The sequence below is a fragment of the Nothobranchius furzeri genome, chromosome 15 (assembly GCF_043380555.1).
Source record: "Nothobranchius furzeri strain GRZ-AD chromosome 15, NfurGRZ-RIMD1, whole genome shotgun sequence".
NCBI classification, from domain to species: Eukaryota; Metazoa; Chordata; class Actinopteri; order Cyprinodontiformes; family Nothobranchiidae; genus Nothobranchius; species Nothobranchius furzeri.
Window position 1 is genome coordinate 30,420,996 of NC_091755.1, and position 11,150 is coordinate 30,432,145.

Below are 11,150 nucleotides of genomic sequence, written 5' to 3' on the forward strand. Positions count from 1 at the left end.
AGGCCAAAAGCGTAACGGCAGCTTCAATAGTAGACTAGTGCACGAGGCACGCATGCTGTACGCGCACACTCCTTAACGAAAATAACAGCTGAGACAGTCCCGTGTGTGTGTGTGTGTGTGTATGTGTGTGTGTGTGTGTGTGTGTGTGTGTGTGTGTGTGTGTGTGTGTGTGTGTGTGTGTGTGTGTGTGTGTGTGTGGCCTGGAGGACAGAGGACAGGAGAACGCACAGCTAATTAATTAAATAATTTGGTTCTGTACCTTTCTCTTCAGCACAGCCGACAAAGGTTTAAGATGGGTCAGTCCTCCTGCATGCTCAGATCATTCCCTTCCCTTGCTTGAAAAATTGTTCCAAAATGAAAGTTGACCCACATCTTTTTTATCTGTGAATTCAATGCCATTCGGCGAGTCTCAAATAAAAATTTGGGCATCTTACTATAAAAAAATATACTTTAAAAAGAAACTCTAAATGAACTATGTTCACACCCAGTATTGAACCCAGGTCTTCTGCATGGGAGTCAGGCATCTTACAAGGTGAGCTGCACTCTAGTAACATTCACAGTATTTGTGACTTTTATATCCTTGATGACACCTGAAACAATGTCAAACCAAAGAACGGTTCGAAGCGAAAATGGCTATTTTTTTGCTAATTTGCAGGAAATATCTAGAAGAAAGTTCTACAGAATGTAGCTAAGGGTCCGCAGAAATGTAGCTAGGTTCATCACTAGGCGTTAGGAACAGCTACAAACTCGCTGAGTTGGCACAACCTCTCTCTCTGCTGCTAAATCTACGGATAGCAAATAGTACGGGCTATGACTGAGCGTGAATGCGCATGAAGCAGCCTGCTCGACCCAAGCAGCTCTCTTTTTCTGTGATTTTACAGAAAAACGGACAATCACAGTAAAAATGCCAGGGCTCATTCTACAGGACCAGGGCATTGCAGGAGAATGTATGAAGAAGAAATTTATTATTTCTATACATGTTTTGGCTGTCAAACTTCCATAATGCCCCTTTAAATTAGGACACTGTTGCTTTTCAAACTGATATCTAATCTAGTACTGTTAAGTGATGACGTTATATAAAAAAACTGTTCAAAATGTCTGTTTTAAACCAAAAATGTTTCATTTGCTAAATATATTGTTGTTTGTCTGCTTATACATGAATATCAGTATTGTTGCTTTTTGTTAATGCTTGAAATCTCAGTAGATTTTAAAGGATTGGCAGAACATCAAATAAAAATAACACAAGAAGCTCAAGAAAAAAGTAACTGATAATAAATAAAAATTTTGTAATAAGAACCAACACATTCATCTTTCCTGTCAGCAATCAGGATTGTTAAAAAGTTCCTCAATCAAGACATCTTAGAAAATTTTCAATTATTTTATTGGTAATAATAAACAACAAATGTTACACTTTTCATAAAAAAAACTATTATGGGACATAAATCAATCCATGATCTCATAGATCAGTGCTACTCTAGACATAATATAACAACACATTCTCACTCCCAGCGCGTCAAAAACAAAATATTGGTCAGCCACCCTCCGCATCAGACCCCTGACGCCAAAAGTGCCCTTTTTCGTCACTTAAGTGCGAAAAGGGGTTTTTCCCTTTTCTGACTGCAGATCCCAATGCAGCGTAAAACTGACACGATGGGATGTCCGCAGCCAGGGCACCAAACAAGCTCATTGTACCTCACCCTAACCTTATCCTCTTGTTATTTAACCTTCCCCTCACCCCTATCCTAACCTTAACCATCTTGCTAGCTAACACATTAGTTATGTGTCGGTCGCTCTAAAAGCCGGCTCTATGAAGTGAACGGCGGGAGCCGCCTCATCATTGGTCGTGTTTGGACCGAGGCAACGCGAGAGGAGGTTTCAACTACCAAGGTGGACGTTAAAAGTAGAGGGTATTTGTAACACCCCCCTCGCCAGATGGTATGTTCTAACGTTCCCCTTGGGCGGCAAATACGAAAATTCACAGTCAGAATGCATGGAGAGTAATGTTTTAGGTAGCAAGAGGGTTAACGTTAGGATGAGGGTGAGGGGAAGGTTATAAATAGCAAAACGTTAAGGTTTAGGTGCAGTTAAATGAGCTGGTTTGGTGCCGCATCAGCAGACATCCCATCGCGTCAGTTTCACGCTGCATTGGGATCTGCAGTCAGAAAAGGGAAAATCCCCTTTTCGCACATAAGTGATGAAAAAGGCAATGTGTTGAATATAATGGTGATCTCTAAAGTAACATCTAACAATGACATCTCATCCATTTTAAAGGTGACAGAACTCAGTACGAATAAACTAGCCCTAAAAGAAAGAGATCATCAAATAAACATGCACTCACATTCATGATGTTGAGATTTTGTTCAATATGCTTGTATTCTTGTCCAGATTAAGACTAAGAGTTGGGGACTGATTGGACAGTGGGACTTGCACAGGAAAGGCCACAATTTGACGGACAGCACTTCAGCTCATTGCTACAGTCGTTATCATGTTTGCAGTGATCAAAACAGCGGGTGCGCCACACATAATCGGGACATTCTCCTGGCTTTACTGAAACACAAAAGCATTCGGTCAGTTTCTAACCTACAGCTGTGTGGGAGGACTAACTGAAACATTTTACTACTTTAATCGTGTCTCACTTGGTTTTGAAGACATGCACAAGTGTCCACACCAAGTAGCGCAGCACTTTTCACCAAATCGGCAGTCACTGTCAGAATAACAGTCCTGATCACAAATCGGCATTTGATTTACGTTGATCGGACACCCTAGTGTAGCTGAGAGGAAAGAGAAGACAAAGAAAGTTCACACTTTATAAAACTGAACACTAAAATGCGGACTAATTGTTTCTAAAGAAAAAAGTAACATCTTATTTAGGTATGTAGTGGTTCTCACTTGAAACTGGGGGGGCACAGACAGCTCCGTAGCTGTACACGCAACATTTATCATCACATTCACAGTCTCTGTCAAATCTACATGCTTTTCCTGGCACGATGGGATTAAAGACTCTTGGACAGTTACCTGGTTTAAGACAGAGGTGTAATAAACGTTAATGAAAGAATCAGGTCAACATCTTAGGAAAATAACCCGAAAAAAATCTCAACACATTTGAGAAAACTTACCACGTTTTGGCATGATTGAGTTGGAGGACAAAAAGACACAAAACCCTAAAATCAGGCCAGCTACCGTGGACCAGTGAGTCCTCATGTTGACTTATCTCAATCAGGAATCTGCTCCTGGTGTCCTATTTGGAAAAACATCCTGGTTTATAAACTTTAACCAGAGCAGCCCAGGGAATTCTGGGTCCTTGTGTCGGTAGGGTTGCTTATGTAAACAAGTCACTGGTGCACTCATTCAAACTTGACTTCAGCTTTTAAAAATGTTTTTTTTTACTAATAAAAAAAGAAAAAGGTAACAAAAACATTAAATTAGAAGCATACATGTGAGTTTCTTCTAGTATTTCAAAATATTGAAGACAAGATAAGACTTTATTGATCCCACACCGAGGACATTTGTGTATTACCACATCTCAGGACAGATCGCAAAAAAAGTACAAGACTAAACAAGAATACAAAATAAAACAAGACAATTCACTATATACAACAATAGTTCCTATGTACACACAGTAAGGACTATGGATAGAGGGATGTGAAACAATGTGCAAGTAATAATAAATATACCCTTGCAGCGGGGTTGTACCAGTATGACTGAAGGAGCTACTTAGCACACCCACCGACTCGTGCAGAGGGAGGTGTGGGTCAGCTTAGCTAACATCCTCCTCTCTCCCATCACCACAGACCTCCACAACAGTTTGTCAATCCTGCTCCTGTCCCTGTCCGTGCATCCGCTGCCCCAGCAGGCCACTGCATAGAAAATGTTGGATGCTACCACCGTATTATTAAATGTCCTTGACAGGGCCCTGCATACACTGAAAAACCTCAATATCTTTAACAGGTAGGGTTGACGCTGGTCCTTCTTACACAGGGCGTTTGTATTTGTGGCCCAGTACGGTTTATTGTTGAGGTACTTCTAAGAGTCCACCATCTCAATGTCTTTTCCCTGGGTGCTCAACATTTTCTTTTTCTTTTCTTTTCTTTTTCTATTTTTTTTGGGGGGGGGGGGGGGACTTCCTCCTGAAGTCTATGACCATATTTGTCTGTTTTGTTTGTGTGTGTTATATTAGAACTGTGGATTATATTTTAATGAATACAATAAATGTATCCAAATCAATGTATAGCATGCAATATATATATATATATATATATATATATATATATATATATATATATATATATATATATATATATATATATATATATATATATGGTGGGACTTGGGAAAGGTGTGTCTCCGTTTGGGACTCTATGACTAGTTCATATATATATATTAGTATTTGATCCTAGTAGAAATTGAAATATACTGAAGAAATTTTATGATAAATCATTGAACTAATAATAGAGTCCCAAACAGAGAAACACTTTTCCCAAGTCCCACCAACTTGCTGATAAATAGAAATTTTAGCTGTTTTGCCTTTTGCCTAAATCCAAAGAAAACATCACAGCATCTCAAATACTTGATTTAATTTAGTATCCTTCAGCCCAGCACTTTAGGTATTTAACTAAACCTTTGATACATTTTCATACAAGTGCATATAAAGTTATGATATAAACACTTATTATGGACCTATGTAAGTTGATGAAAGACCACGTCTGGTTCTCTGTGAGGAGAGATTAGGATAGACAGTCTAAGACTGTTTCTACTTAAATTCAAGAATTCAGGGAAAGGGTTGGCAGTTCCATCCCAAGCCCCTGGAGGCCACATATTGAAGTGTCCTTGGGAATGATACTGAATCCTGACAAATGCTCACTGGGTGCTGACGTGCTGTACACATAGCGGCACACTGCCCCTCAAGGATAAATCAGCAGTAGAGAAGAACTTCCTCAAAGGACAAACAATGTACATAAAACTGATGTTATAAAAAAGCCATTTTACACCATTGGCCTTACATGAAAAGTACAAAGAAGGAAACATGCAAAGAACAAAAAAAGGAAATTGTTTTTATTCAGTAAATCTGATCAGCCATATGTTGGAAAAAGAAGTATGTACGTCTGGTACGGATCAAAAAACAGGCATCACACAGGAAAAACCACATGGTGTTGGACAGCACTTCAGCTCATTGGGGCAGCTGCTGTCAACTCGGCAGTGTTCAACACAACGGGGGGCGAACAAGTTAGTGGGGCAGTTTCCTGGTTTCACTAAAACACAAGCACAAAATCATTTGGTCACTTTGTACCCCACAGCAGAATGTGAAGTGATGTGCATATCTTACTCATTTCTTGTGACAAGCAAATGTGTCCACATCCATCATAGCAGCACTTTTCACCAGGTGGACAATCACTGTCATCAGTGCAATGCTCAGCACATATGTACATCACTCCAGGAATGACTGGACATCGTGGCGATTCTGATAGAGAAGAAATTGTCTGATAATGTGATTTTGAGGCTGAGAGTGTTACTCTACATAAGACGGTCTAGGTAATAATCTCACAGGTCTGGTTTACTAAAATGTTTTGTAAGGGCTATTTGAGGAAGAATAATCGGTTCTTACTTTGTACAGGAGACACACAGGTAAACAGATCGTTAAGAAAACAACATTTTTCATCTACAGGACAGTCACCATCAAATTTGCAAGGTGGTCTTGGTGACAGTTGCATGGTGACAATCGAATCACTGGGACAGTTGCCTGGTTTTAGAGAAGGGTTGGATAGATATAAGTGTAAGTGGATGGCTACCAGCATGGTTAAATAAACAAAAACCACAAACAAAAGTGCATAAATAACTCACCAGGTTTGGGCATAATGGAGTTAGATGACAAAACAACACAAAACCCTAAAATCAGGGCAGCTAATGTAGACCAGTGTGTCCTCATGTTAACTAATCTCTATCAGGGATCAACTCTTGTGATCTGGGTTGGAAAAATATCCTGCTTTATAAATTGCAACCTGAGCAGCCCAGATGATTCTGGGTCCTTGTGTCTGTAGAGTTACTTATGTAAACAAAACAGTTATCCATCCATCCATTTTTTTCAACCCACTTTTCAATGCAGGGTCGCAGCGGGGCTGGTGCCTATCTCCAGCTGTCTTTGGGCAAACATGCGGGTTGCACCCTGGACAGACGGCCTATCCATCTCAGGGCAACATAGAGACACACAGGACAAAAAACATCCACACACACATAAGGACAATTTGGAGCAACCAGTCAACCTGACTATCATATTTTTGGACTGTGGGAGGAAGCCGGAGTACCTGGTGGGAACCTATGCGTGCACAGGGAGAACATGCAAACTCTTTTCAGAAAGACCCGAGGGCCAGGATGTGAATCCAAGACTCCCTTGCTGCAAGGCAACAGCACATTTTTTGGCACACCTGACAAATCAGTTAAATGTATTTAAATACGTTGTGAACTTAATTGTAATTGTAAAATATTGTGAAGTCAGTTTTTCTATTAAAAATATTAAAATGATAAATGAACTCCTAAACTAAGAAAGACTATTTCTGATCTTCACAAACTTGCTGATAAAAGAAACATTGTGCTGTTTAACCTTTTGTCTAAATCTGAAGAAAACATTTTAGTATCTCAAAAACATGATTTGTACTTTTTTTATTTCAGCACTTAAAGGTTTCAATTATAGTTTTGCTCAATTTTTTTTTATGGAATTGTCCAAATTGGTGAAAGCTAACTGAGTCTGGTTCAGGACAAAATTACCTTTCTCTTTGTGATGGGAGATTATGTATGACGGGGGGTCTAACTCAAATTCACACTGGGTCAAAATGAAAGACTGGGACAAAGTCCAAACTCAATATTTATTCTAAATTTGATGGCAAATGTGCACATCTCCAGATATGTACTGGTAAAACGTTTCATTTGGAAACAAACTTACTTTGCATAAACATTTTGGAATAACCTAATTACACACAAGCAAGTAAATAAAAAAAAAACCCCACAAACCTGATTCTGAAATCAGTTGTATTCTTTACTTAGTAAGTCTGCATTTCTATCTTTTTATTTATTAAAATGTGTTCATGTCCAGCATTTTTGAAGTTTTAATCTTTGATTATTTAGAATCTTTGCAACTAAGCATGGAGCGTTTGAGCAGCTACGGCGCAGGGTTGGCTCAGTAAGATAAAAACTGCTGCAGCCAAAGAGTCATACTCTGACTTGAGCATGTCACTACACTGGAGTTCAATCCACTTCGTCTGGAGGTACGTTGGTGCTCTTTCAACCACAAACAGATTACTGAACAGTTACAATCTTGGCTTCTGGACTTCATATTTTCAGTTTGTCTGAGACTGAGGAGAGTAAGGCTGCAGGTGTCGAAACTGGTCGCATGGACGCTAATGACTGTAAACAGAAAGCAGGGGGCACTTAGACTGGTGTGCTATTGCTAAAAAGCACTATGGGATCTGTAGTATGTGTAGCGAATGTGCCAGCAGGCCAGTTCTAAAATACATTTAATATATGATCTCACAGACCAAATATAAATAAACAATGGGCCAGATTTGGCCCAAGGACTTCAGATTGACACCTATGGATTATGATATCTAGTTTAAGACATTTGCTATTTGAATGTTGTTGTTTGTATTAAAAAGGAAAAGTTACACTGAAAAAGCTGTTTTACCAAACTAAACTTAAAGGAATATTACAAAAAAGTAAACACACATAATTATAGTATAACACTTTTATTTTCCGGTGCAGATCAAAAAATAGGCTCCACACATTTAAAGCCACAGATTGTAGGACAACACTTCAGCTCATTGGAACAGCTGCTGTCACCTCGGCAGTGATCAAAACAACGGAGGGCAAACAGAACAATGGGACAGCTTCCTGGTTTCACTGAAACACAAACACTAAATCATGTTATACCCCGTGCAGCAGAATGTGGAATTATCAATGTGTTCATATCTTACCCAGTTCATGTGACAAGCAAACGTGTCCACATCCGTTGTCGCAGCATTTTTCACCAAATGGACAATCACTGTCAGAAGAGCACATTTCACCACAAATGGGCATTACTCCTGGAATGATTGGACACCGTGGTGTTGCTGATGGAAAAAAGAAAGCTATAAATGCTGAAATTTCTCTGAGTTAGAAAACTATGTAAATTTGAAGCTGATATTGTTCAGGAAAGTAAATATTCTCAAAGATCCTGTTTACTAAAATGTTTTGTAACAGCTATTTGAGGAGGCATAGGTGCTTCTTACTTGGAACAGGAGACACACAGGTACGTTGACGGTTAAACAAACAGCATTTTTCATCTTCAGGACAGTCATTGTCAAAGTTGCAAGGTGGTCTTGGTGGAAGTGGCATGATGAAAGGCACATCTCTGGGACAGTTACCTGGTAGAGGAGGATTGGGCAGATTAATGTAAGTGGACGGCTACCAGCATGGTTAAATAAACAAAAACCACAAACAAAAGTGTGTAAATAACTCACCAGGTTTAGGCATGATGGAGTTAGATGACAAAACAACACAAAACCCTAAAATCAGGGCAGCTAATGTAGACCAGTGTGTCCTCATGTTAACTAATCTCTATCAGGGATCAACTCTTGTGATCTGGGTTGGAAAAATATCCTGCTTTATAAATTGCAACCTGAGCAGCCCAGATGATTCTGGGTCCTTGTGTCTGTAGAGTTACTTATGTAAACAAAACAGTTGTCCATCCATCCATTTTTTTCAACGCAGGGATGCAGCGGGGCTGGTGCCTATCTCAAGCTGTCTTTGGGCAAACATGCGGGTTGCTCCCTGGACAGACTGCCTATCCATCTCAGGGCAACATAGAGACACACAGGACAAAAAACATCCACACACACATAAGGACAATTTGGAGCAACCAGTCAACCTGACTATCATATTTTTGGACTGTGGGAGGAAGCCGGAGTACCTGGTGGGAACCTATGCGTGCACAGGGAGAACATGCAAACTCTTTTCAGAAAGACCCGAGGGCCAGGATGTGAATCCAAGACTCGCTTGCTGCAAGGCAACAGCACATTTGCGGCACACCTGACAAATCAGTTAAATGTATTTAAATACTTTGTGAACTTAATTGTAATTGTAAAATATTGTGAAGGAGGAGAGCATGCACGTGCGCTCACGGCCCGATCACCGGACACACGGCGGTGTTTGAAGCAGATGGCAGCTTGTTCATCAACTTCCACAAACAATTAAGATGCATTTTCACCTAATTTACTCACTGACAACGCAAAAAAATTTATAAATCTGGTAAATATAACTCACTCAACCTGGAGGTAAGTGGAGAAAATTTAGAAAGTTTGCACATATACATTACGAGGTTTTTGAGTTTTTGTCATGGGACCGAAGAGAGCAGCAGCAGCTGACACGGAAACACCTGGGACCAAGAGGACCCGTCCCCAGGACTCGCCCGAGGCCTCATCTCCCCAAAAGGATGTCTTAGATGTCCATAGATAAACAACTTCTGGGATTTGAGGGGCGACTCCACTTACTAGAGGTGCTTCACAAGGAGTTCCAGGACCTCCGAACATCTCTGGAGTTTAGCCAGGAGCAGGTGGAGCAGCTCGCGGGCTGAGAACACGTCTCTGCGGGAATCGGTTTCCTCCTTGACTGCAAGATTAGATCGGATCTCCCAGGACAAAAAAGTTCTAAAGGAGACGGTTCTGGATCTCCAATCACACAGCATGAGAGACAACCTGGTGTTCACAGGCCTTCCAGAGCAGACCGGAGGAGAAGCGGAGGATTGCGAGCAAACCATCAAGAACTTTCTCCACACCCACATGAAGATACCTGAGGAAACGGTTAAAAACATCACCTTTCATCGGGTACATCGCCTTGGAGCCATGAGAACAGACAGCAGAAGACCTCGTCCCATCGTGGCTAAATTTGAGCACTTTAAGCAGAAAGATCTTGTTAAAAGCCGCGGGAGGGAGCTTAAAGGTAAAGACTACAGAGTTAATGATCTGTTTCCTAAAGAAATTCTGGATCGCCGCCGAGTTCTCTTCCCGCTGCGTAAGAAGTTCATCCAGGATGGGAAGCGGGCGGTGGTCTCCGTAGATAAACTGTTTGTTGACGGTAAGATCTACAAAGAACGAGGAGTAACAGACTGGCTTTATTAGACAAACATCAGGTACAACTTTATTATTATTAACAGCACTCACTGGGTTTCATGATCTGCGTCTGCCCCTTCCCTCATGTATCTCCTTGTGTTCTCCATCCGTGTCTAGGTTCTCCTGTTGTGTATCCTAGTGCCCTCTTGTGTCATTGTCTACGTCTTCCTCATGTTTTCCCAGAGCTGCAGCCCCTCTAGGTTTCCTTCTGCCCCCAAGTATTTCCATCCAGGTCCTGTGCTCCCCGTGGTCCTCCTTAGTCATGCCCCTGTAGTGTCTCTTTCTGTAGTGTTTTCCTTTAGTTTCAGCTGTTCATCTATTAGTCTCTGTGACAGACACTGTCATTTTCTGGCCACTAGAGGGCCTCAGTACTCTGCCTGCACAGCTGCAGGCTGTTGGATTTATTGAGCCTCCCTGTTAAAAGGGAGCTCTTGGAGATATTCTCGGAGAGCGTTTGTGGTTCCAAGTTATGGCTATAGCGAGAGTTACAGGACGCAAGGGTTATTGTCCGTGTATACAGTGGAAATGTTGGCATTGTTATGAGCACTGGAATGGGTAGGGAGGAATATGCATAAGAATACATTAATTTGCTCTGATTCTAAATCGGTGTTGCAGAGTTTGGAGAGTAGGAATACAAGTCGTCCGGATATTTTGGACAGGATCCTGAGGCAGTATTCACAGATTGAACAACAAGACAGATCAGTGATCTGTTTGTGGGTGTCAGGGCATGTGGGTATACAGGGTAGTGAGGAAGCGGATGAGAGGGCGAAGGAGGCAAGGAGAAGGGAGAGTGTGGAGGTGGAAGTGAAGTTGGGGAAGAAAGAGGTGAAGGCTATGGTGTGGGATAGGGTAATGGGTGAGTGGCAGAGGAGGTGGAGGGACGAAAAGAGAGGGAGGTTTCTTTATGGGGTGGTGGACGATGTTCTTAACGGTCGTTTCTGTGTGGGGAAGTGTAGGAAAGTGCAATCGGTGTTGAATCGGGTTCTTTTAGGGCACACTTATTTGAATAGCACGCTT

The 11,150-nt window shown here is 41.2% G+C and overlaps 2 protein-coding genes across 2 annotated transcripts; both read right to left on the reverse strand.

The window, feature by feature from the left end:
- Positions 1–1,364: 1,364 nt before the first annotated feature.
- LOC107373791 (WAP four-disulfide core domain protein 3) lies at positions 1,365–3,272 on the reverse strand. The gene is made up of 4 exons (XM_015941939.3): positions 3,117–3,272; positions 2,890–3,015; positions 2,637–2,771; positions 1,365–2,547 (listed from the first exon to the last, which is right to left on the reverse strand). Exons 1-4 carry the CDS (start codon positions 3,199–3,201, stop codon positions 2,393–2,395), a joined length of 501 nt encoding a protein of 166 aa, XP_015797425.3. The 5' UTR covers positions 3,202–3,272; the 3' UTR covers positions 1,365–2,392.
- Positions 3,273–5,031: 1,759 nt separating this feature from the next.
- LOC107373794 (WAP four-disulfide core domain protein 8) lies at positions 5,032–8,643 on the reverse strand. Its single transcript, XM_070544579.1, has 11 exons — positions 8,487–8,643; positions 8,256–8,390; positions 7,962–8,096; positions 7,757–7,887; positions 6,355–6,388; positions 6,300–6,310; positions 6,121–6,181; positions 5,839–5,883; positions 5,603–5,737; positions 5,324–5,458; positions 5,032–5,249 (listed from the first exon to the last, which is right to left on the reverse strand). The coding sequence occupies exons 1-11, from the start codon at positions 8,569–8,571 to the stop codon at positions 5,113–5,115; spliced, it is 1,044 nt and encodes a 347-aa protein (XP_070400680.1). The 5' UTR covers positions 8,572–8,643; the 3' UTR covers positions 5,032–5,112.
- Between the last annotated feature and the right edge of the window lie 2,507 nt (positions 8,644–11,150).